At 39.6% G+C, this 27,515-nt stretch overlaps 2 protein-coding genes across 5 annotated transcripts in view; both read left to right on the top strand.

The window, feature by feature from the left end:
- Positions 1–27,031, top strand: part of TRAPPC12 (trafficking protein particle complex subunit 12) — a 50,506-nt gene extending 23,475 nt beyond the window's left edge. For all 4 annotated transcript variants that reach the window (XM_065632785.1, XM_065632786.1, XM_065632787.1 and 1 more), the window contains exons 6-12: positions 1,676–1,788; positions 6,669–6,741; positions 10,555–10,628; positions 18,781–18,879; positions 22,883–22,983; positions 23,781–23,868; positions 25,303–27,031. In XM_065632785.1, the coding sequence (XP_065488857.1) occupies positions 1,676–1,788; positions 6,669–6,741; positions 10,555–10,628; positions 18,781–18,879; positions 22,883–22,983; positions 23,781–23,868; positions 25,303–25,545 (791 nt within the window). In that variant the 3' untranslated portion in view covers positions 25,546–27,031. The remainder of the gene's footprint in view (positions 1–1,675; positions 1,789–6,668; positions 6,742–10,554; positions 10,629–18,780; positions 18,880–22,882; positions 22,984–23,780; positions 23,869–25,302) is intronic.
- The window catches only part of RPS7 (ribosomal protein S7), a 488,774-nt gene that overhangs the window by 425,061 nt on the left and 36,198 nt on the right, over positions 1–27,515 (top strand). The gene's annotated exons all lie outside the window — the stretch shown is intronic.

Here is a 27,515-nt window from a genome sequence, read left to right as displayed (position 1 = left end):
CTAAGTACTAGTCAGGGTACATATATAAAATATTTCACATCTTTTGTTACAGGTTGAATAACCTTCTCTTAATAGACTTTCAAAGACAGTTTTGTTTTCTTTATCTCTGTTCCATGTATGATTATTCATGAAACTCGTGTGTACATCCATTAAGGGAACAGAGCAGTCATGGAAGCCATGGGGAATATTTAGCGTTGGTAAAAGAGAATTTATGTAGATGTAAGTGGCTTACTCTGAAGGTCATTCATTAGTGAGTTTTGTGATTAAAATTTTGTCAACCTTTAAAAAGATGTCTAGAGGCAGTGACTCGTAGATAGCATTTACCTCTTTGACATACAAGCCTGTTAAGAACAGGTGCAAAAATCTTTCTAAAAAGCTCCTGAGTCCTATTTTTGAGAAAAGATGAGGCAAGCAGTGACTTGAGAGGAAATCCACTTAGGATATATCTGAAGTAAGGAAATATTTTATATTAAAATATTAGAATTGTAGCATGGTATTTTGTGAGGCCTATTTCCCCATTATACTATCTCTGGTTTGTTTTTAATAATAGTATTTAGTTTATGTTCAGTATTGGCTGTGTGTCAGGATATGTAGTTATCAGAAAGCAAGACAATTGCACACACTAGGAGTCCCTAAAACCCCTGAAACTGCCCTTGAAGTCACCCAAGATGCTCATGAACTTAAGAGGATTTGGTCTTTGCTAAATATTGTAATAATAATGAAGAGAAAAGTAAACTAATTTGAAAAGGAATAAATTCAATTTTCTCCCCAAATATTCCTTAAAATTCTGTCCCTATTCTTCGATTCTTTCAATAAACCAGAAAATACACAAAATACACCATCTTTATGAAGGTCAGTCTCACAGTATAGAGTAATTTAGTAACTGTCTGTGGAAGAGCGAACATAAATGAAGTAAAACTCAGACAAAAAGTCATCTTTGGAGCAATGGAATGGTCTCTGCTCAGCATCATGGACTCAGACCTTTACAGAAACATATGGATCTTAATAGAAAAAAAGAAACAAAAAAGTCCCAGACAACTTGATATTATTATAGTATTTTTTTTCTTCATTATGCCATTTTTATTTCTTTTCACTCATGTTGATTTTCTGGGGTTTTTTTCTGTAATATAGGGGCCCTTCATATTGGCTTTATTTGGAAAAGGATTATATGAAGTGTTTTTGCATGCGCTGGTTATATAACTTTTTCACAAAGATGCTTTTAAGGCCAATAATTTCATCTTATTCCTTCTGCGTTTGTTGTAAAATATGCATAAATATTAAATGTTAGGAGTAGTGATGTATCTGCAACTTGAGTAAACTTACTTTTTTTAATCCTTCATTTTAATTAGTTTCTAAAAATCTTTAATGAAACATTGGTACTTCCATGCGCAGCTTGGTTTTGAAAATTTGAATTAGGTGCACCTTTTCCGTGCCTTCTTGATTATGGTTACATATGTGTTTACCTGTTTAAAACATTTTACAATACTTTACATGTTACAGCTGAGAAAAAGTTTGCTTATTTTGTCATCTTTCACATCTTTCATCAGGAGACAGATATGAAGGTAAAATGGACTTCGTGTCGTATACGCTAGTGAGAAATACCTTGTGTAATGTAGACAAATCACAAACTGAACATTATAGCAAACACACTTAATAAAATTAATTATGTTTCTAGGTTCCATGGTTCCTTTCTCCATGCGGATTTTACATGCTGAACTTCCTCAGTACCTCGGCAATCCTCAGGAATCACTGGACAGACTGCATAGCATGAAGATAATCTGCGCCAAGGTAACACCTTCTCTATACGCTAACATTTCTTAATGTTTAAGAAATACATTTTATTGTCCTTATAAAGAATATTAAGTTTAAATGATGACATTTTTTAGTCCATCTTGATACAAATAAGGAGCTCACTAATAGAAGCAATTAAATACCTCTTCCATTTTAGGGTACATCCTCCTCTCCTTTGTGGTAAGGAGTAGAACAGTGGACGACATAGTTCTCTTGCTGTCATGCTGTCATGCCAGACAAGACACGAAGGGCAGCAAGTCTCCCTTTGCTTCTGACAGCTTCCACCAGAGCCAGGATGCAGTAGCCAGTGCAGGCCATTGTCTGTGCTGATGGATGCTCCTTTCTAAAGTATAGTACACAGAAAACTACAACCGAACAAATAAAACATACCACCTTTCTCAAGGGAATATTTCTGTTTAGTTATTTTAGGCACCTTGTTGCAGATTACTTCATTTGTTTGCATTCAATTAAATACCTTGTCTTTTGGAGCAATTTGAAGACAACTGTAGAAAGAAGAGTGTGAAAAAGGACAGCTTGTAAAGATAAATATGTTTTTAAAGTTGTCAATTGGTGATAATTTAACCACATGAAGTCAGGGTTGGCTGACAAAAAACATACTTTAGATATATGCTTTAATTTTTTGTGCAGAATGCTAATAGTCTAATAGTCTCAATGTTACCTGAATTGTTCAAGAATGAAGTGTGTAATACATACGAAAACCAATGGCATAACCAAGAAAATAACATAAAGGACGTACACTCATTAGTCTTAATATTTGTATATGACACTTGGGAACCATTTGGTTTATAACAGAACTAATTGGGGAGCTTTCAACCAAAAGCCTCTAGTGTTTTACTTCCCTGTTTTAAAAGTGGAAAAATAATCTTTGGTCATCTGTATTTACAGAAGGGCGTAGGAATAGTCATTATGCAAATGAGATGATCTTGGAGTCGTAAAAGCAGAAAGAGAGAAAAGACCTATTAGCTCACCTAGTCTGTCTCTCTGCAACACAAGGTTGTTTTCCAGTTTTTAATGAGCTGGCCTACGGAGCTGAGGCCACATCCCCTGGGAGGCTATTCCAAGTTAATGCTAATGCATTCTTATCATAAGAAAATTTGTCCTTCTGTTATGTTTCTCTTCCTTAATGTAATTGTGGGGGTTTTTTTTCTATCTGATGCCTCCTTTTAACCTGCTAAATTCCCTCTTGCTTTTTGTTGTATGCATTCTACAGACGCTTGTCAACTATGGACTAGCCATTCAATTTAAAGATCTAACCATATTTATTTGTCACTATTTTGCTAACTCAGTCTCTTCAGCCCTATCTTCTTACATATTTCTGGTACCTGAAGCAGGATTGGAGGTCGAGTGCAAAAACATAATTTTCATTTTCCGTGTATAGGCAATAATATTTTTAGCTTTTCCAGTGTTCCTGCAAATTTGTAATGAAGATCTGGTCGAATATTTTACATCTCTGTTTATGGGTACAACATTTGGGAGAGAGAATCTGTAGTGCCAAATGCCTATTATAGCCTGGGGGAGGAATCCAGTGAAGTTGTTCCTGTCCCTGTTTTATTGCTGGTCTTCCCAACATGAGTTGCTTCAACGAATGGTTGTCCTTGTAAGTCCACCTTGAAATAAATGGTCTCCAAACAGCCAAGCAGTAAGAGTAACAATAGTAATTTAAATCACAAAAGGCCTTGTTCTTTTCAAATATTCATTTAAAAACATAGGCGTGATCACTTTAGTGCTAATAATGCTGAAGACATGCTAATAAATGCTTATCTGGAGACCAAAATGTGAAAAGAACAACAGTCAGGCTTAAAGTAAACTCCTCCCATGTTCATATACTTAAGCTCCCTCGCTGATTGAGGGAGAGCTCCTAGAAATGCCCACATCCCATAGTGCAGCGTATTTCACTTGTTAACCCTAATCCTTCAAGTGGCAGAGCTGTACTGGGCTCTTCTAACACGTAGGTGGATCAGTGGCAAGTGGGTTAACAGTCTTGCTCCTTAAAAAAGCCTCTGCAAGTGTTACCTCTGCAGAACTTTTCAAAAATATTTCCCGCCATTTGTCCACCAGCCATTCCCTCTGTAGTTCCGCCAGTCTCCTTCACGAGTAGTTGTGTTCCTCCCTGGCTCTTCCATACACACTCTTCACATCTGGTCTGCTGGTTTACTTCCAAATTGGGGAACTTTTCAGTCTTATGGCTACTGCTGGCTTTGGCTTTTATTTTCATGCAACGTCCAGCTCTGGCTCAGTGACTGAGGTCACATAAGTATTCTGTTTCTCATATGTTACTTCAATCTGGAGGGTATTTGTCTTTACACCTTATTTGGTGAGTTTGTAGAAAAAACGCTGATCCTGCACCAGTTGGAGTACTCAAAAGCCACAATTGCAGAAGCACCAAAAAAAGGTTATTTTAGGTAAAAAGCTAAATGCTGATGAAAAGTTGTGGAACAAGAAATAAAGTATTAGAAAGAGATACGTATGAATGGAAAACTAGGAATGCAAATGGTGGTGCGTATGAGTTAGTAGTTACAGTATAGAGGCAATTGATAGGGAATGAAACAGAAGGCTCAGTGAAATAATACTAGCCAGTGAAATAATGAGCATGTGTGTTCATAAATATTCAAAACAAGAAAAAGCACAGGTCCTATGTAAAACTGATGCTTAAAGTGCATGGTAGAAGCATTCAATCATATTTCTCTAAAATAGAAATAAAGATGTTTAGAGCTATCCTATGTGATATTGCTCGAATAAAGAGTTTACCATCAGTAGAAAAGTGAGATGAGAGGATTTGCTAAAATTAAACATTTCTTGCCAACTAACCCAGATACTGAAGAACTGCCTGAATCATTAATATTATTAAACAATTCTTGGAAAACTGGGGAAATGCCTAAATATTGAAAGACTGAAGATGATGTTCATATAGTTAAGAAGGGCAAAAGGAGATAAACCTGGGGAATAAAAAAATTAGCCTCAAATCGGCAGCAAGTTCTGTTTTAATTACGTTGAGCTTGAGGTGATGGCTAGATATCCCCAAGAAATGTCACAGAATGGTTAATGTCATACTCTAATTGTATGCTAATATCTAATTCTTTCTTTTTTGATGATGTTAGTGAGCACATTTTCAGAGAAGGGTGTTGTTAAACAGGCTGTCGTTTTCTTTTTAAGCAAGACTGTGTCTCACTGATGGAAGGCACATTGTTGGTTTTAGACCGTTTAAAGAGTAAGAACTTAGAGCCTTACTGAGAGTGAGAAGTGATCAGTGGCTGTTTGCCAGGGGAAGAGGAAGATCAGGGTTCTTAGACTGGACAGAAAATAGATGTTAAGGTGGTTTTGGTTTGTGGGAGAGAAGAATGCTTTTCCTCTGACCAGGTGCCTCATTATACACCAGGCATCGAACACTTAGATGTGGTGCTTTGGTTTGTGGGTGATTTCTACGTGGCTACGCTGCTTTTGGAAGTGGGGCTGCAATTCAGTCTCGCTGGTGTGCCCCTGCGATCTCATAAATAGCCACCTGTCGACGAAGCTGCGGGATCTCCTGGTGTGTGCTCAGAGCCTCCCAGAACTGCAGGTGAGGCAACGTCACCTCGCCCTTGGCGAGCAAGGTGTGCAGTAAATCACATTGCCTTGTATTTGTCATGGGCTAACAATTCGTACCGGGAAAATTACCCTGGCTCAGCTGGCATGTGGTAACTCCTGTTATTTCATCATATGTCTCTCCCTGCCCATAAGTCCCATGTAGCTAAATTTATGGCACCTCACTTCAAGCTTTTACTCTAGTCTGCGAAAAGAGATTGGTATCTCTTAGGGTAATTCCTACCACCTTAAGATGTCTAAAATAGGTGGCATGAACTCGCTTTCTGGGGGTACCAATTGCTCTTCATTGGCTGTAGAAGGCACCAACACGCTGTCTGAGGCCAGATTAATTCTACCTGTCTCTGCTTTGGAGGATTTCAGATGTTTTCTTGCTGGTGTAGGAAAAAAAAAATTGTTCTTCTACTGACAGAAGCTGAGATGTCTGTGTTCGGAAGTGCACTCAGTCCCCGGAAGAGAAAGTGTCTTGTATTTCCTAATCAGCTAACCACAGCAGCTGATTAAACAGCAAGTGGCCCTAATGGTGTCTGAAGAAAATCTCAAGCATTGTTCTACACCCAAAGTTATAAATATGGAACAGGAAAAATTAGTTGATTTGTGGGAATCGGTAAACAAATTTAGAGAACCTGTAATGGGTTAGAAAAAGGAAAGTTGCCTTGCATTTCAAATGGGACCTTGCATATTTATTTTAAAAGTGCTTAAGACACAAGCTTCATTAAGTATACATTTTCATTCTTCCAGTAATACAAAAAATGTTTCATTCACTCAACAATTTACACAATTTTAAATCTTTAATAAATAAAAAGAAGGAATAAAACCCAAACTTTGAGAAGGAAATTGCAGTAAGAACTAAGAGGAGTGCTTCATTAAGGACAAAAAGATGAAAGCAGAGCCCATACTTAGGGTGGAGGAGTCAAGAGGCAGTGGCTTTCTATGATAAATCAGTTTTACTTTCTTTGTGGTCATTAGCATTCATTCTCTGGCAAAGCATATTTCGTGTTTTGCTTAACAAAACGTTTATGTCCCTAGAGTGTGCTGACATTTAGTGTTCCCTAAGTATCATAAACCTGAGCTCTAATATTCTCCTACTGTACAATGGCTTTCTTTCTTTGTGCAATTGATCTAGCAATGGTAATAATGAGTAATTTTGAATTGTGTCTAGGTAAAGCATTCCTGCCTGGGCTGGTTTTCATACAGACTGTCAATCGTACATGTTTTGTATTTAATATCTAGTGCTGTTTAAACTCATATTGGTGACTTTAAAACATTTACTACAGATACTAGAAAATTTGGAACAAGGCTTAGCTGAAGATGGAAGTATGACTAACATTACACAGGAGAACAGACAAGGTAGGTATTCTTTAAAGATTTTTTTCACAGGCAGTGTGTTTTTATCACTTGCCAAAGTATGCCTGAAGTTATCCTAGGACTGCCCCAGAGTTGTTAAAACAGTATTTTTGTAATCTCATAGCCTATTCAGCCTCTGAAATGATGCACCTTGTACTTCTGTTTGCTGGAATTAATTTCACAGTTTCGCCCTTGATCAAACCGATGCCCTAAATCCATTTTTTTCCTACTTGGAAGAAACAAAGACCATGACTACTGTCCTTTAGTGATGAATATGTAAGTGTATTGCTCTTGCTGCTAGATTGATGTTTCATCTTAAGCCTTGGCTCACTCCTCTTGGTCCTTTTGTCTGAAATTCACTAAATTTCTTTAGATCGAACTGCCATAATACAAGGGCTACACTGGCTTAGGAAGCTCCTGCATAGATGGCAAAGTCTCACTGCAGCTGCATGTACTTAGACTTCTGAAATACCTAATTCACTTTTTACAATGAGATTTAGATGGTATTCATCTACTTCACAATTTTCATTATTTTAGATGCGATTATGTTTGGGTTGGTTTTTTTTTTCCTTTTATCTTAGTTGTTTAACTTCAGCAGTGTAAGATACATTACTGGATAAAGATTGTCCTGAGAAATTAGTTGTCCAAGCATCTTTTTTTTTTTTTTTAATTGAATTTATACTAATTAGGTCATTCAAGTACACGTAAGAATTGGACAAGAGGTGACATTTTTGCCATTGCTATGGATTATATGAACCACTCATGGTGTTTGGTAATATGGAAGTTAAAAACATCATAGCAAGACAACACAAACCTTTCAGCTTCAGCTAACAGTCTAAGGAAATCTTACCAACTTATTTCTAGGATAACATTTACCTAGAGGATGTGGGAATTAAAAGTCTGCCTCTGAGGTAGGAAGAGGCTGCGTATAGTTGTTAGCAGAGTTAGTTTTATTATAAATAAATTCCTAAAACAATGTGTACATGGAATGACGCAGACCTGTCTGAACTGTTCTGCCTCGTCTTCGGATTGACTGGATGTAAAGCAGCTTTAATGTGTCGTTATGCTTTAACTTAATGCACCATCTAGACGTGTCCTAAAAAAGTGAACACACATGTGAGCAGCATGTATCATAAAGGCATTTGCAAAATAGTTAAATCAATACATTTACTCTTGTTCTCAAAAGAGATGGGAAAAGGATAAATTATTCACAGCACTCTGGAAGTTTCTGTTCTTCTCTCTGTGTGTTTCCTGTTCTTCTTGCCTCCGTTCTTTCACCTCCTTTTGCTTCTTACCCCTTTCTACCCTCATTTTTGTCCCTATCATCCCCATTTTTTCCTTTTTTTTTTTTTTTTTTTTCCTCCCTGTAAAATCAAGACTCTGATCCCCTTTGAAGGTACAAGGACTCTTTCCTGGCTGTGTCATAATCCTGCAGTCTGCCTCTCGTTGAGTTTCTAGCTCCTTGCTTTTCCTCTCTGCTTCTGCTTTAAAGCTGAGATGAGCTCAGGAGGAGGCATGGTTAGAAAAGCAGCAGCTAGTAGTTACCAAGGGAAAAGGCTGCTGAAAATTTGGAGAGATCTTTGTATGTCTGCTGTGCAGCTGCCTGTGGGTTTAAGACTGCAGAAAAGCCCGTGGGACCTTTGCAGAGGCTGTTGACTGCTCCTGTCTGTGGAGGTCAGCCAGGTCTGCTCCCTGTCTGCTCATCTGCTGCAGTTGGAGCTCCAGGAGGCTGATAATGGGTTTGGGTTTTTTCATGTGAGACTAACCGAAGCAAACCTTATTAACTTTCTGTGAAGACAGCCTTAATTCATTATGGGGATTATGCTTAGCATCTAATTTCCTTATTGCTGGTGTAAGAAGGTGCCACGCCGATCGACTTATCACGTACATCTCCTCTAGTCTGGAACAGCGTGCCTCATTTGCCAGTTTTTCAACAGGCAGAGAGATTTAGCATTGCACCACTTGCTTGGTAACGCATTCTATAAAATGCCAATTTTGCAACTTCTCAGTGCACAGAGCTCCTATTGAAATGAATGGCAGTGTGGAGTACAGAGTCCTTGATAAATAACAAGGAAAAACAAATGCTTAGAGCGGCAGCACAGCTGTGCAGACCTGCGGAGTGGGTTTCAGGCATCTCAGTAACACACAGCGGTGGGCTGTTGGGTTTTCAGTGATGTTTACTGCTTCGCAGGTTTTCATTAACCCCTTGCTGCCTGTGCTAAGAAGCCTCATCCCACTTGGGCTACAGAATTTCCAGATAAGGTTCCTGTTCAGTTTATATTATAGCACAGACTGCAGACATCGGGTCTTTCTGCTTTGCAGTCCTGTTTGAGAACCGGAGCTGGTGCTATTGGATTTTTCACAGGAAACCTAGATAATTCCACTGCAGGAATCAGCATCTCATTTGTTGTCCCCTGAGTCCTAAAAAGCTGAATGTGGTTATCAAACTATGAGGACATGGGAAAAAGAGAGATTAACGTAAGTGAAATTATAAAGGAGTGTTATTTAATTATGTCCAGGTTTTACAGATACCCACAAGGAAAGAAAAACGGAAGTGTAGCATAAAATATTTGCTCATGGTTTACAGCATCCTCTCCATTAACAGCAGTAGGGATATGTGGTCAAGGCAGAATTTCTAAAACAAAAGCTAGGAGTAATTAATTATTTTAAGGTACGGTGGATGAAATACTGTGTTCAGTCTTGGGCCACACATTATGCCCCTCTTTTGACAAAGATCGTTTGGGAATATTCACAGAATCACAGAATGGGTTGGTTTTGGTTTTGGCTTTTTTTGTTTTGTTGTTGGAGAGGATTGAAGGAGTTTTTTGGAGAAGATTGAAGGAGATTTTAGGAAGGGGACTAGACATTTCACCGTGCTCTCTTCTTATTTGCAGTAGCATTTATGTGTGCTGAAAGAATTATCTATGTGACCTGCCATGCTTTCATCAGAGACTACATTACTGATACAAATGAGTGGTCTCAGTTATCACAATCATGTTGAAAGAGCCTCTTCTCCCTTTCCTCCCCCCCTTTCCAATCATTACCGTGACCTTGACAGCTGATTGACTGAGATACATTTATTTTCCAAATGTACTAAATTAATACTTCTAATGTTTATTTTTGAGGATTAGAGGAGTATTTCTAGCATGGATCTATGGTACTGTCACACAGGAGAGAATGAGGATCTATGTGAACCATTCTCTTGCATCAGGAGTCTGTCTGCAAAGCAAGGGAGAGAAATCTGCTGCTGCAGCTTTTAATGCCTGCAGGCACCAGGAGCGTGGGGAAAGCAGACAGGCTTGGCAGATTTTTTTCCAGCATTTCTCTAAGCCAGAGGCAAGCACAAACAGTCCCAGACGCAGACGGTTCTCACCCTGCATGTTTTGGCTCTGAAGTGACATTTTAGCTGTGTTTGATTTTTGAGTTTACCACATTTAATGCTGTAGATTACATGTTTTTAAACTAAGGCTTATTGTCACTTGAATCTTTTTATGCACCTTTTGTTCTGATACTGGAAGATGCGTGGCTTCTTTTAGTGTTTAATATGTGGCCTGAGCTCAAAGCTGAGCGGTTGTCTGGTGCTCCAAATTGTTGCATCGTGTATGGTCCCCAGAGCCGCTTGAGCTGTTCCCTCAAAGATGCAGAATTTTCTGTCTGATGGTGCAAAGTGGCTGAGAATTAAAAATTCTAGTCTGAAACCCAGTGGTGTTAACGAGGGGGATCTTTCAAAATCGTAATTCATAGGACCAGTAATTGATGGCAAGAAAGAACCTCTAATTTATTTGTGCGAATTCACACGCTGCTCTTATTTTGCAGCCTCTGTTGAGCTGTGGAGGTCGCGCCTGGGCCGGGTGATGTACTCCATGGCAAACTGTCTGCTAATGATGAAGGTACGTGGGTGGCAGCAACTGCAGAGGTACCGTATATTCTAGAGTAGAATGTCAGAGAAGGTGCAGAATTGCTGGTGCATAGATAAGGGAAGACTACCTGACTGTACATGGAGGCTTTGCTTAGTGAAGAATTAATTAGACTTAATAATGTCTTACTTAATAGATAACCATTTGCAGTAATGTTCTTTGGGAACATATCTGCACTTATTTCTCCCCAAATAATCCTGGAGAACATGCAATAACAATACTGAATTTGCATTTTTAAATTGAATTTTTCAAACACTTAACTAAATGCTGTAATTAAAAGCAATTATGTGCTCTGTCTTTTTCAAACTGTGGACTAGGAATGTTGCTCTGTTTGGGAGAATTAATAATACTGTAGCCTTTGTATGTGATGAAGATCCAGAACATCTAAATACATCCACCCTTGTCAGCATATCTCAATTGTAACATGCTTTCTTTCAACTTTAAATCCTCACTAGTGGGTAGGGGCAGAAGAGGAAGGAATAAAAGCAAAAGTAACTGGCTTCCACTGTTGGGGGTTTTTTTGTCCCTTGGTTCCTCTTTTTGAAGCAATCCTACTACAGTTGGTGTAACACTGAGCTTCTCCTTGTACTCAAGAAGCAGAAATGAAACTTCTTCTGGCACTCACCTCATGGTCAGGGAAACAGGGATATCACCATTCTGAGCTTGCAACAAACCGTCATTTTCCTGAGCTTCTCTGTGCTTCACAAATCAGTTAGCAGCAGCAGCAGCCTCAGAGCAGAGCTGCCACCAGTATCATCTTCACAGGCCAAGACCTGTGCTCCTTGCTCCCTGCTCTTTGCCCAAAGTCATGACGAACCTGACCCTCTGATGTTTCCTCAGCTACTTCCCAAACGGGGCTCCATTTTTAATATTACAACACCTCAAAAAGCATGCATTTTTTAGACAGGATCCAGCTGTCCAAATACTGCTTTACATGAAATAGAATATCCTTTTTATGAGAATTGGGGAAAACAGAAATGTGTATTCATAATAATATTGTGATCAGAACATTTCTGTCTTGAACAGAAATAATCTCCCATTAAACTTTAAGGTATTTTTAAGAATTAGTAAGCATTTGTGTTCTTAAGGAGGTATGTGATGTAGGGTCACTTTTTAGGGAACTTTCTTTTTGAAAAAGCAAGTGGAGAAAAGCAGGAGTTGTCATCCCAAATGAAGTAGAATGTATAAATAAGAAAACGCTGGTAATATATTTTTTCAAGAAGTTCATTTTCCTTTTGACTGTGAATTGGTTTTAACACTTCCAGTGTTTTTGTGTGCACACAAATCCATGTGCATGCACAATTCTCACCTTTCTTCTGGTTTGGTCCTGTTAGTGCTTTTTTCTTCTAGTGATAGAAATATATTTGTGAATACCAATTATCACCTTTTTGGAAATAGTACTTCAAATTACTGCAGCTCAGATACTTCTTAAGACCAGTTGTATTTAGGGTCTATCTCACAGCTGTTAAGTTAGAAATTTAGCGTTCTACAATAACTTCCTGGTTACCCACAACTGCATGTTAATGCATGATGTCTTCTGTCTGTAATTTGCATTTCAGTGCATTGGCTATGGAGCAGTTGTGAGTCTTTCAGTTTTCAGAAGTATCCCTGTATGGAGGAGCAGAGAGCTTTTAAGAAAGATTTTTCAAACATGGTCAGGTTGCACTTGAAATCAGAGTAGTACGTGAAGTTAATTTTTCTGCTTATGTGACAGATGCTCTGTGAGACAATTTTATTGGTCATTTATAAATGTAATAATTTTTAAGACCATTCTGACATGCAGCAATGCTATAATCATCTTCTCCACCTTCTCAAGTATTCAATATGTTTCTTCAAATAATATTTAAACACACTTTTGTTAATTCTCCCATGAACAATTACATTAATTGAACAGATTTCCACGTATTTATAATTTTTTTTGCTGTTGTGTAATACACTTTAAAAACTGCATTTGTTTTTATTCAAGTACTTCAAGTGTATGTAATTAAAAAAAGAAAAAAAAATCACACCAATTGATTTCATTCTCCACTTCAGTGCCATCTAGTGAATAATCACAATATTGCAATATGGTCATATTTGATCCCCAGGTACTGTTAGGCGAATGGGATAGCTTGTGCTATTAGTAGATTAATAATAATCATTTATTAAAGTAAAACATTGTGACATTGGTATAAAAAATAAAAATATTATCTTGTTTTTGTTTTTACTAACCTCTTTCTTTGGCCAAAAAACGTCAGTAGTATGTAATAGGGAAGAATCTTGTCAGGACTGACTCTTGAAAAGACTTTGATTAGATGTTGGGCCTACAACTATTTAAATCTACTTCAGTTATCCTCAACTTTAATTAGGTTTATTTCATATCATTGCTTTTCTGCATTACTTATCTGACTCAGGGAATGCCATTTATGGAGCACAGTGATTTTTGTCTTTTTAAATGTGGCCTCATTAGTTTCATAGCTAAACATCTCATTAAATTATTGAGACAGAGGGGCAGATTGTTTTGGAGGTAGCAGGTGAGGTACAAAGAAGTGGTTCTCCCAGACTTGCACAGGTAACCTGTAGGAACAGGAGATGAACCACACGTCTCCCTCACCCTGGGACAGTCTTTCCGAGGCACTGACATCTGCCCATGTCTCTGGATGTGTGTGACCCGTGACACATCCAGTAGCAGTTTAAGGCCGTCCTACTGCACGGGCTTTTGCTGCTCATCCCCTTTTCATTGTACAGCCTTTCTTAAGCATATTTTAGCTACCTTCCATGCACCACTATGGGACTAAACCAAGTCACAAAACTGAAGATCTCAGTTGACTGAATCAGCTTTTCCCATTCCGTGTGAACAAGGGCAACAAGGTGAAAATACAGCAGGAAGGGCAGGCCACGTAATGTGTCACTGCAGACTCCCGTTTACAGGAACTGGGGGCTTAAGTCACTATGAAAGCATACCCTGAATACAGCAGCATGAGGGAACGTTAATTTGAAATGCAACTGATGATGTGCATTGCTTCATTTCAACAATTGCAAAGCATCTGTCATTTTACTAAATCACCATGGAAGTGTCTTGAAAACTTTTAAGGTTCTTTTTATCTGAGCTAAAATCATTTTTGACACTATCTTACCAGACTTTTGCCTCTCTGAGGAATAAACACTTAAGTACTTTCCATATATATTATAAACGCACTCTAATTAATGGCACATTTTGCACTTTTTAGATTTTTTTCAGTGTCGTCTTAGCTTTGGTAGAGCTTGGCCTTCGTGAAAACAAAAGCATTAGAATTGATTTTAGGTTGGGTCTAATACAAATTAAAACTGTACAAAGGAAGAAACAGCTTGTACTAATGACGCAAGGGACTGATGCCTAAGGACTCTGGTTCCTCTATGATTTAAAGGAGAAATATTGCATGAATCATCATGCCTTTTGCCTAACTGGTCTGCAGTACTACTGCTCTTTGGATTCATAACACTGTGGGTTTCTGCTTCCATAACCCTTCCACAGGTGCACTAGATAGAGAGGAAGGATAAGTTATACCTGTCCTCTCTTCCCAAAATATAGTCTTTATGAACTATACAGTTTGTATAACTAAAGCTGATTTTTAGTCTAGGGTTTATTGAACCTACTTGCAGCATTCTACATGTCATGGTCATTTACTCTTATTTCTAAATATCTCTTAATTAATATTTTAAGTACTTAAGGTGGTGGTGAGGGAAACATGAAAATGTATAATGCAGTGACCATTAAGTGAAATACAGTTATGTTGCAGTACATCAAAGGAAAAACAAACCCCACCTGCCATTTTTGTTCAAGTAGATCCAATAGCTCACTAGAACTATTTTGAATGAGTATATTTAATGTTAGCTCTAAATTTTCATAATAGAAGAGACATTGAATTATAAAAAACCAGACCAACTTTCATTCATATCCTGATTTGTGTAACTTCAATCCTTGTTTTGGGATTTTTTAATGAAGGTGTGGAAAATCTGAAGGCTCGCAATCTTGAGAAATTAAAGACCGTGACAATACATCAGCCACACCTTTAGGTTGTAAGATCACAGGCTGTAGTCATTGGGTTTTTTCCTGGCAGTACCTAATATGTCTTATTCCTTACAACCACAACTTATGTCAACCAAGACTTCGCTCCTCTGGGAGGGTGTCTGTTCATCATTCTCATAGACAATTTTTCTTATACCATGTCACATCAGCAAAGGTGGGAATGAAAACAAAGTCTTTAGTAAATGAGAGTAGATCTCATCTTCTTTACAATATGCTGCTTCAGAAGGAGCTGTCAGATGAGATGCTATTATAACTTATCATGGAATAGTGTCATACATGTAGGATACTCCAGAAATCTACTACTGCTTCCATGATAGTGTGGGGGAAAGAGTTAATGTGTATAAAACTCCCTGTGGGACCCTGGAGTAGCTACAAAATGAGGTTGTATTTAGAAGTGAAGCTGGATATTGTGATAATGTTCTACAGTTTCATCCTGGGGCCATCCTTTCCTAGGCTTAGGGGTGGCTTTGGACATACATAACTTAGTCCCTTTTCATGTCCTGGAAGAAACGGGTCCCGTTCCTGTGACAGGTACTGCATGGCACGGGGTAGATAAGCACAGATGCTGTGTGCTGTGCCATCGCATGGCAACAGGCTGCCAGATCCACGAATACTGTGCATAGACCTTTAAAGCTTCGCCTATACTCTCATATTTTAGGAGGTGTGAATGTTTATGTACTCCTTGTTACAATACATATGGTGATGTACAGTCATAGAATCATAGAATATTTGGGTTGGAAGGGACCTTCAAAGGTCATCTAGTCCAACCCCCTGCAATGAGCACAGACATCTTCAATTAGATCAGGTTGCTCAGAGCTTTGTCCAGCCTGGCCTTGAATGTCTCCAGGGATCCACCACCTCACTTGATAGGGAGTGCAAAAGGAGAGGAGGGTTTGTTTGCCTGACTGGGCCATGAAGCCCCCACAGTGTGGGCCTCCAAGGTGTCATTTGGCTGCTCGCTCCTACCAAGGCTGGCTAGTGCCTGCACTGGGGCGCCTGCGGTGTTATCATTGTGCAGACAGTGCCCCCTCGTGCAGCTGCTTCTGGCTCTGACTCCTCTGCAGTCAGTTCACGCTAAGCTGTAAACTAAGCCGACAGAAGCTCTTTTCCTTCAGCTTAACTGCATGATCTCCTGGGCGTTGTTTGTGCATCAGTCTGGGGATGTGCCTGTAAAGCCCCATCCCTCGTGGTTGTGTTCTCTGCACCTTTGTGGTGCAGCCTGAGCCTCAGAACGTGCGTCAAACTGAGCGCAGAGTGAGGGGCAGCTTTAGACCACAGCATGGAAGACATTGAGCACAAAAGCTAGAATTTGTTCTAATAGAATTGTTTCTCCAACAAACACATTTTATGCTTGAAGGGGTAAAATTCACAGTCATAGACAATCTTTCAGATTTTATAAATGATGCTCTTGCAGGTATTAATAACTAATACAAGTGTGGCTGGGATTCCTCTAAGGAGCCAGTTCATGGGGTCCTTAGTCCAAGTTTTTTATGCCTACCTAATACCATGGGACTCTGTGATCAATTAATTCATTTAGAGAGAGCTGTTACAGTGAAAACTGAGCTTTTCTTAAGTTATAGACTAATGAAAAATTTTGGTAGCATAAATTTCATCACATCCAATTTCTGAATGCTAAATAAATCAGAATTTAAATAAATATTTTTTCTGTATATGGCCTGTTGTCTTTGCTCTGGACTCTTTCCATAACCAATAATAAGCATGAATGTGGCATGGCACACTAGAATTGGAATAAACTCTAAATGTTAGTAATTAACTGTTCAGAATCAATCATTATCTGCACAATATACAAATTGTTTACAAAAGAAAGGTCCTGCAGAACATCTCCTGGGCTGTTTAAGTCAGCTTGTTCTATTACAGGACATGTAATTTCTCTTCTCTACAGATCAGACTCCAAAGACTTATCTTGATTTTTTTGTGTGTGTGAAAAAATGATTACGTTCCAAATGGTGACCTGGTGCACAGGTCAAGTAGGGTTCAGTCCTTTTAAGTGCGACCTCAGGAAAATAAATTCGTTACACCTGGGGCCCTTTGCCTCCTCAGACTAAGCAGCAGATGAAGAAAAAGCACCTTTACCAGTAGCAGTGATCACATTAGGGACAAGTTAAATGAGAACTATAATTTTACCAGGAAAATTGGTAGGGCAGAGAGTATCCCAAGATGTCTGTGCAGTTTTGAAAGATTATCCTTTGATGTCTTTTACTTCCTGTCACCCACTACAAATTCTTGTATTAAGTTGAAGGGCAGGACTGTCAGGAAGCACCAAATTTGTACAGCGCAGAGTGGCTTCTGTCTTTGCGTATCCCTGGCTTTTCTAAGCAAACACAGACTTCTTCTGCCTCCGCTCTGGGTTGCTCCACGAAGCTGGAGTGGAGGCTCGTGCAGCCCTGTGACCGTACCTACTACGTGCCTTCCAGACAGCGCAACGCACACGCAGCGTTCCTCGTGTTCCTCGTGTTCCTCGTGTGCGCCTGCCGAGGGCCATGTAGCCAGGCTCTCCAAGTCATTTACTGCCCAGATCATGGAGTTACTGCTGTTTAACCGTGAAACAGCTGGACATGAGCCAGCAGTGTGCCCTGGCAGCCAAGAGGGCAACCGTGTCCTGGGTGCATCCAGCCCAGCATCGCCAGCCGGGCAGGGAGGGGATTGTCCCGCTCTGCTCTGCACTGGGGCAGCCTCACCTGGAGCACGGTGTGCAGTTCTGGGCGTTACAGGATAAAAAGGATATAAAGCTACTGGAGAGTGTCCAGAAGAAGGCTACAAAGTTGGTGAAGGGTTTGGAGGGGAAGTTGTGTGAGGAGCAGCTAAAGTCACTTGGTTTGTTCAGCCTGGAGAAGAGGAGACTGAGGGGAGACCTCATGGCAGCTACAGCTTCCTCACAAAGGGATGAGGAGGGGAAGGGGCCGAACTCTTCTCCCTGGCAACCAAACCTGAGGGAATGGCAGGAAGATGTGCCAGGGGAGGTTTAGGTTGGACATTAGGAAAAGGTTCTTCACCCAGAGGGTGGTGGAGCACTGGGACAGGCTTCCCAGGGAGGCGTCACGGCCCCAAGCCTGACGGTGTTGACAAAGCGATTGGATGACACCCTCAGACACATGGTGTGAACTGTGGGGTTGTCATATGCAGGGACAGGAGCTGGACTCGATCCTTGTGGGTCCCTTCCAACTCAGGACATTCTATGATTCTATGACTGCACTAACCAGTCACATGGAGGTTTCTTTCCTGTGGGAAATGGGGCCGTGACTTTGTTTAATCCTCTGTCAGTGGTTATTATCTGGAGGGTACGATCGCGCTGCATCTTGAGCGGGCAGGTCTCAAAGCTGCCACTCGTCAGCACGGTCTTTGTGCAGGTGGTGCGGGGGGGTCACTTGCAAAGCTTCCCGGAGTTCAGAACCAGCCCACCCCTCACTTAGTTTTAGCCCAAATCGTTGTTCTGTTTAGGTTATCTGCTCATTTTCCTTTTACGTAGTATGGTAGAAGGGAAGAAGGGTTTGGGTGGAGGGATAGAAAAAGCCTTGTTTCCATTGGCAGCAGTGCTAGTTTGTCATCTCAAGTTGTGCGTGAATTGCAGCTTCTGTCGCGTTACATTTTTCACAAGAGCGCATGCACGAGCAGTTCGCAAAGCTTTGGAACATAGTTTGTTAAATCATGTAAATTATATATATATTTGAAACACGAGAAACTTCTCAAGTGTGTATACCTTAGTCACAAAGAAGGCTTTGGACTTTCATTCTAAATCATAATCTAAGCTGAAGAGTAAATGTTCAGATTCTTTGTTCTTGGCATTTAGCTACGCACAGGATATTATCCAGTTTACAACAAAACAAAACACACACACACACACAAAAAAAAGCTCCCCTGTGTATGCAGTTCCAGTATAACTGAGAAAAGGCCAATATAGAGAGCTACTAGTCCCTACTGCAACAGATAAAAATTCTGTCCCACTGACAAGTTGCAGTTACTTTAATTCTGTTGGAATATGTCATTAAAGAGAAGGCAACACAAAGACTGAAGAATGCTGAACTTAAATATCTGGTCATGTGCTTTTCACCCCCTTAGGACTATGTGCTTGCTGTAGAAGCTTATCACACCATCATCAAATACTACCCAGAGCAAGAGCCTCAACTGCTGAGTGGAATTGGAAGGATTTTCCTTCAGGTATGCATTTTATTCTAAGTCTGCTAGGTAACATCGCTGTTGACAGCTGTGCAGTCAATAATCGTTGCATTTAAAACTATAGCTATTATTATAGGGCAGGTATCAAATTGTAGAGACAGTGGTCAAAAAAAACCCCAACTTAACTACCATGTGGTATTAGATAAAGTTAGGAGATATATAGCACCTATAATATTAAAAGTACATGCATGTACATTAGTGAACAAAGAACATGCTTTCGAAAATTATGCTAATAATTTAATCAAAGAGCAACATTCTGCTTTCCCTAAAACTAATGGTAAAACTCCTCTATATAATGGCCGCCTTCAGCTAGAAGAAATTCGAGAGTTTCCTTTTTTTGTCCAGGCTATATCCCTGAGAAGAGAAAGCTTGGTTTCCAGACAAGCAACAAACTTAAGCACATAATATATTGGAGGCTCCTTGTTAGAGGATATGATTATTTGAGGTTAACAGAGGAATTTTCATTATTCTTCCAAGTGCTAATTATTATTAGATACTGAAGTCACATTTTATGAACTAAGTAAAATTAAGTGATGAAGACCACTTTAAATATTTAACATTTTAATTACTAATTACAATTAATTATTTCTTTTAATTGTTCTGCCAAAAAAAATAAATTGTTTCCTTCTGTGATAAAAATGAGAATTAAAAGTTTGGCATGTTTGCTGAGAAGATACAAGATGCTGCTAAGAAATGAGAACTCTTCACGATCGCAAATACAGTGTGATTAGTCTCAAAGCATATTTGGACTCATCAAGCTCCCAGTGGAGCAAACTGGTAGTTTGCTTTCAAAAATTGATTATTCTCATGGTTAGGGGCTTCCTTCTAATTTCCAGGCTAAAAATATTCAAGGACAAATTCAATTACACTTGTGCCAGCATTATCTTTTAGTTAAATGTGATTATCTTCTTGGCGGTTTATACCTTTAGTGGTATTTATAGAGGGAAATTGTATCCTTTGTCATTATAACTGAATGTATAAGTTTTGAGAATGAATAATGTTTGTTTTGTTTGAGTCCAGTTATGTAACATCCGGGAGAAATGCACCTGTTTCAGAGTATTAGTGGATATTCCATAAATGCTTTGGTAGATGAAAGTTACATCTTCGAGTGCAGTGTTCAATTGGATCATCCCCAAAATCAGGGGATATATGTATAAATGTATAAATGTAACTTATAGAGTCCTAAAATTACATTCGGCCCTTGGAAGGCAACTGCGAGGCTGATGTGGCCCCCGGTGAAAATGGGTTTGACACCCCTGCCCTAAATATAAAGAATAATAATTTCTTTATGTTGTCAAGGGAGAGGTCTTGTGGTCAGAGGTAAAGTAGTATCTATTATATTAGTGATGTTATTAGGGCTTTGGATACTGCCACTATGATACTCCCACGAGCAAACTGAGAAGAAATCTAGATGAAACCTTAAGATGGATGATTGCCGTGTCTGAAAAGTGTACTTGGAAAGTCATTCGCTGGTAGACTGGAAGGACTTGCTAGATGATCTTTTCTACAAGGACCTCTAGGGTTTGCAGTGTTTGTATTTTTTGGTTAGGTGCTTGTATGATGAAATTAGAAGCCTGCTTGTAAAACGTAGAGATGATACCAAGCTGGGAGTGATACAGACACTATGAAGGGCAGGATCAGAATGCAAAATAATCTTGACAAGTTGAGAAACTGAAATGTTAAATTGGCTGCGATTCAAACAGTGAAGGCAAATACTACCAAAGACTGAGAGCAATAACAAATACAAAATGCCAAAGAACTAACAAGACACTGTTCTGTAGACAGGAATTAGGCTAAGGGTAAGCAAACTACACATGAGTAAACAAACAGGATTTCCAAAATACTGTGGCATAAAAGCAAATTTCATATTCACATGTGAAACATAAATAATTCTTCCATTCTCACTGCTGGTGAGAGCGCAGCTGGAGATCAGCAGGCACTTGGGGAGGACGTGAAGTAACAGGAGAGAGTTCAGAGAATCCAGAAAGCATTACCTATGAGAGAGGAGTGAAAATGGATTGGCTTGAAAATTGATCCTCATTCTAGAAGAGGAAACATAGGAGAAAGTGCAATAAAAATTTTCAAGTATAGAAAAGGCTGTTGAAACAGAGGAGTTGTACTGCTATAGATGAGATGAAAAGTTGGGTTGCTGCAACAGGATAGAGTGTACTTTCTAATACTAAGGCTATTTAAGAATTCTAGAATAAGTTTCCTAGGGAGGCTGTGTAATATTCACCATCTGAGAGCTTTAAGGAGACTTCAACACATCATCAAATGTTTTTGGTAATGTTGGTCCTGTTCTTGAACGAACAGGTGATCACTCTTGAGGGGCCCCTGAATCTCCCCATCGGAGGGCTGCCTGGTTTCCATGGCTTTACGCTCCTGAATGAGTTTAGTTGTACTCCTTTTGACAGATTTATTGTACCCAGTACTAAGTTTTCTTCTCCTTCCATCTCCGCAGCCCAAAACTAGACACTGTTGTGAAACCTTACCAAAAGTGCAAGTTATCCTTCTATGAGACTGTCAAGGGTTTGATTGCAGGGTGATAATAAACGGTGGCAGATTTTTTTGTTAACCCACTCTCCTCCCCTTTCCCCCTCTAGCCCCCCCCTCCCCACTAAATACAGGTGATTGGAAGGGAAAGAAGGACAGAGAGAAGAGAGTTGGAAAAGTTAAAAATGTTTTACTAATGCTACCAATAAAAATAGAGAAAGTAATACAAAATATACAAAACCAATCTTGAAAGTCCCGGCAACTGCTCCGGCAGATGTGGGGCCGGCACCCGAAGTCCTGGACTGGACTCTGCAGCCAACCGGAGCTGGATTCGGTCTGTCACTAGGCCTCAGTTCGCAGGGACAACTCGCAAGGTCCTCTCCCAATGTCGGCCATAAGGAAAAGGGACGAGATCCTCGTGATCTCCCACTTTTATATGAAGTGTCACGTGAATGGGATGGAATACTTAGTTGGTCAGTTTTTGGTCACCTGTTTCAGTTCACTGCTTGCCTCTCTTGTGGGATGTGTATCCATCCTTATCAGCGACCTTGCATTCCATTGCTATGTCTACCAAAACATGTATCTAGCTTTCAGAAAAGTGCAGTTAGTAAGAAGACTTCAGCTGACAGGAAAATTCACTAAAAGAGAAACCTGTTTTTTTAACAAAACCAGGACAGAGACGCACGTTGCTAGCTTATTTACCAAAGGGGCCTTCTTCAGAGATTTTTTTTCATCTCAAATAGCAATGTATGTGACATACCTTTAGGTGGAATACCTCTTCCTTTCCAGGAATGCCCTTCCCCATCCCCTCCTCCCATAAAACCTGCTCCTCTTTATGCCAGTTTTCACATCCCTCATCCCTTCAGCCTGCATGAGCCACTCCCTGGTATTTCTCAGTCTGCAAATGGACTGTCTCCCCGATACCGTCAGAGACCCATGGCATCGGGGTTGTTTTCTGACATGTTTCGGTCTCATGCGCTGAAGTCATCCCGAGGTCCCCAGCTGTGACCCGTAAGTGTGGGTTCACCGAGGACAGGTCCTACCCTACCAGGCTGCTGCACTCCAGCAGTTCTCCTGCCCGCTGATGGCTCCTGCCTGTGGGCAGCATCTCTCTTCGCTTCCTGCAGAGTAACACCCAGTCTCACGGGAAGTAATTCTGACCTTTTCTCATTTTCAGCTGATTTTATAAACTGTGGAGTGGGTTACAACAAAAGAGGCAAACGAGGTGGGGCATCCCTGCCATACAGTCCCCACAGCTGAAAAACGCTGCCTTAGATAGAACCGTGTCTGCTTTGGGGCTTCTTGTCATGATCTTAATGTGGCTCTTCAAATACCCTGTTTGATAATAGACATTACGCAGTCACATTGGTACGAAACAATTAGATATTGGACTTTGATATGTTTTCATGTTCTTATCCTTTGTAATAGGTATAATCAAGTTGGATATCTTTTCTTCTTGTTGTGGTAACTTTCTTATGATTTTACTGCCTAGATTGGAGACATAAAAACTGCAGAAAAATACTTTCAAGACGTTGAGAAAGTGACTCACAAATTGGATGGACTACAGAGCCAAATTATGGTTTTAATGAACAGGTAGATAATTTAATAGCTAAATGAAACTTTAAAATATAGTTTTGCAAAGTATGCATTGTGAGCATTAAACTACCCTTGAGACAATCCCATTCTCTTTCTTTTATGTAACTACATCTGTCATAAGTGGGACTGAATGGCATATAGACCCAGGAGATCGGTATTACTCGGTACAGTCATATTATCCTGGATTGAAATTGTGATCCTTCAGTTGATTTTACAAAGCTTTTTCTTATTCTTCCAGGCATTGCGTATTTTCACTCTGCTTTTTCAATATGCATTTGCATAAATAACTCTTAGGAGAGGAGCAGCTATTTTGGGCCCTTATTCTACAATCAGATCTGCTAGTAGAGTTACCGCCTGGAGTTTCAAAGCATGCTGGAACACACTGTAGTAAATCGAGCTGCATGATGGGAGACTCAGTTTGTAATGGTTAGCACACTGGCTTAATATATTTAGAAAATGCTGTTCAAAAGTGCTCTGAAAATTACACAGCATGGCTAATTTCATGAAAAGAAATAATTCCAGGAAGAGACTATCTGCATTTAAATTAATAAAAACACAGTGAAGATTGTTGCTTTGGTAGGCAGAATATATAATAGCCAAATGGCCCAAGTTGTCATTCCATTTGTCTGTAAATCAGTGTCTCCTTGCTGGTTGTAATTACACCGTGAAGAGCAAATGTCAGAAACTCTCACATCTATAATAGGAAAAATAAAAAATTATGTCCATTCTTTTTAAAATATATTATCACCTTGAGTTTTTGAGGAGAACTCATTCATATGTCACTTACTTTCTAGAGCATTTCTCCACCTTGGTCAGAATAATTTTGCAGAAGCTCATCGATTTTTCTCAGAAATTTTAAGGATCGACTCTTCAAATGCTGTGGTAAATCTCCAAATTGCTACATTTATAATGAACACCTAAATTATTCTTGTAATGCTTCATGCATGGATTTAATCAGTACCCAGAGTATGCTCAGAGATCTATAGAAAAATTGGATGTGGCATGTGTGCCAAAGGGGTTTCAGCATACATAAGGATGTGATACAAAATGGGATGGGAAACGAAGAACCGGTCTGTATGAAGGACATGAATACTGGGGCGTGCATGTAGAAATTCCAAAACATTATGTTTTGCAGGATCTTTGCAAAAACACTTTTTTTTTTTCTAATTCACTGGTTTTAGCATAGACATGCATGCCAGAAAAAGAAATGGCAGCTGCCAACGTGTGTATATAAGATTAACTTGATTTCACACAACACTGAAGGGATATTGTAATTTTAAAAGTGACATTTTTAACACATTGAATGTCACAGCCTTGGATTCCCGTCACAAGAGGAGATCAAAGAAGAGCTGTTTATTTACTTTCGGGGTTTCTACATCTGGCAGCTTTCAGTGCACTGTCATGTAAGAGTGTTCCTAAGAACCAAGTCCGCTGCCCCCAGCAGCCTGTTCCAAGGCCATTTAAAGACAGAGGGGACTGAGTTTAAGAAACACATGAACTGCATTGTCTTGCAGGCTGTAAATAGTACGTACTGTAAATGGCACGAGATCAGTGAGGTTTCCTGAAGGGAAAGAAAAATAATTCTTTTGAAACGGCTGTATTCTTTCTTTACCTGCAGCTTTCAGAAAGTGCAAAAGTTTCTGCTGCTCAACATGTTATATGACTTTGTACTGTTGGAATCCTTCGGTAACTCATAAAACCTTTTTTTGTGTGGAAAAGACAATGGAACCTGACTTGATCATTTATGATGTATTTTGACTGCCCTATCTGCTGAATTTACTTGCAGTCGGTTGTAGATGCCTTTGTGATAATTTCTTCCTGTTGCCTGTGTGGATCTTCTACATGTAAGCCAGAGAGAAAAACATTTCTGAAGATACAGTGATGTCGTTAAAAAATATATATATATATGAGAATGAGAGCATGCAGAGACTCATGTAGTTTCTGAAATCTGTGTCAGTTGACTTTCAAAATTAACTGACTTATGTCCTATACTATTTATATTTCATTTTAGACTCATTTCGTTTTAGTCTTTCAGAGTTTAAGCTCCTAGAAGGCATCAGGTCACAGGATAAATCTTGTGAATAACAAGAAAAGGATTGGATTGTATGATTGATAATGTATTTTAGTTACTTGCAGACACACACACAAAATAGTAATTCTTAGCACATAGTAAATCTGTTGTAACTACAGATGCTAGACTTCTATTTTTCCTTCTCTTTCATCACTTGTAAATACATACATATATATATATATACACACATACATATATATATATGCACACATTTATTTATTTATTTACAATATATTTTTATCTAGGCTAACAACAATGCTGCCGTTTGCCTTCTTTATCTGGGAAAACTGAAGGATTCTCTCCGGCAATTGGAAGGAATGGTTCAGCAGGACCCTAAACACTACCTGCATGAGAGTGTTCTCTTCAACTTGACAACGATGTATGAACTGGAGTCATCCCGCAGTATGCAGAAGAAGCAGGCGCTTTTAGAAGCTGTAGCTATCAAAGAGGGCGATAGCTTTAATACTCAGTGTCTCAAGTTAGGATAGATCATTTCCAACTAATTTTTCTCAGCAAGGCTGATTTTTTTTTTTTAATTGTATATACTCTTGCTAATGTATAAATGTGAAATAAAATCTATTCAGTTGTGAATATTCAGTGGCATTACTACAAAATCTGTCGTCTCTCAGTCCTGTCATTGTGAAGATTTTGTGCTGACCCAGAGACAGTTTCATCCCTACAAGTCTGTTACTGTCTAGTTATTCTTCATTAGAGTGTACTATATACAGTCAGTTGCTCAGATTATTTTTGTAAGAAAAACTGAATTTGACCTTATATTGTCTTGATCATTGTTACAGTTTTTCAGTAACGAGTGAGCAAATCATATGAGCTAATTTCATCAGCCAGGAGTTATTGACAGAATATCTGTATGTGTATTATAGAAATGAAATTCTGAATGCAATTCATTTGCCTCTAGTGTGTGTGTCTCATTTTGCCCCCATCAGACTATTGAGTATTATAACTTTGTGTGTGCACTGCTCTCAAAGGAGGTGGCTTGATAACCACCCTACAGAATCACAGCATCATTGAGGTTGGAAGGGGCCTCTGGACATCACCAGGTCCAATCCCCCAGTCAGGCACGGCCACCTAGAGCAGGTTGCCCAGGATCATGTCCAGATGGCATGTGAGGGACTCATACAGTTGCCCAGAGTAGGGTTGTCCCACAGTACAAGGGACTGCATCATCTGAAGGATAAAAATGGGCTCCGTACACTTTCTTGGGTTTGTGATATCATTAAATCTTTCAGATTAAAGCATTTGGATACTGGAAAGCTGTCGGTGTGAGTGGAAAAATTCTCTATTCCCAGACTAACACTCGTTTCAATACTTTTTTCCTCTCTCCCACTCTTTGGCCAACATCTCTACTGGGATGTCACCAGCAGATGCCACAAGGTTGTTGTAGGAGCCCTTGTGCATGTGTATTTCAGCTCTTATTCTGCTACAGCTGTGTTCCTCTTGCCCACCCTCAAACCCAGGGGTTCCTCTGGGTGTACACAGGCAGAGCTGCTCCGCTCTGGCATTCTGCTGGGTAGAGAAAGGAGCGCTGCAGAAACACAACCCATCTCAGCTCAGAGCCTCTCCTGTTAACTAGTGAAAACACGGTGCAGAAAGTATTAACCAGGGAAAAGGACAGAGAGCCTGAGGCAGAGGGATCTGAGGGTTAAGCCACGTGGAGTAGGAGCAAATGGGGGGAGGTGGAGCAGGACACCAGGCAGTCACCACCGATGTGACAGGATCAGCACACACTGATTTTGTCATCCCTTGGAACACAGATTTTTGGAATCACAGTACCGCTGTGGTATCGGTGTATTTCACATCTCTGCCCGCATTTCTCCATCTGTAAAGATGCAATCCAGACACTCTCTATTCCTTGTACATTAATACAATATATACATCTGCTCATCGGTCTTTTTCTATTGTTTTGAGATTTAATGTTTAGCAATTGGAATACCTTCTTGTCATAAATCAGTGCCATGGGACAGTTCTGTAACTGTATTTATTACATTTTTTATACCACATCCATCAACTAATCTCACCATCTTTAAATGCCCCCACTGGTATTTCTAAGTAACTAATAAATCCTTATGCTTGTCCAACTGGAGATACTGTACAGGGGCCCAACAGTTGTCCTCAAAAAACAGGTGGTTTGAAAACTGCTGCAAGCTGGACTTGCAAAAAAATGAAGATGCCTAAAAATCACCATTCACTTCAAAAGACATAAAACTACAGCTTAAAGACACAGAATTTGTTCCATTTTTACAGGATATTCATGTTTTACGGGTCATAGTTGTGCACTGAAACGATGGCTAGTTATGTATCAATCAAATGAAAAAATATTAAATCAGTTGGTATTTCTGTTTCTGACTTGGCCTCCAGGTTCCACAGCTGGATCTGAATTAAACTTGTGCAGCACATGGGTTGTCTTATCCTAAAGTACCAATGTTAAAGTCAAAAATGAA

The sequence above is a fragment of the Caloenas nicobarica genome, chromosome 3 (genome assembly GCF_036013445.1).
Source record: "Caloenas nicobarica isolate bCalNic1 chromosome 3, bCalNic1.hap1, whole genome shotgun sequence".
Taxonomy (NCBI): Eukaryota; Metazoa; Chordata; class Aves; order Columbiformes; family Columbidae; genus Caloenas; species Caloenas nicobarica.
Note: the sequence above shows the minus strand (reverse complement) of the source record. Positions and strands in the feature narration are given on the sequence as shown.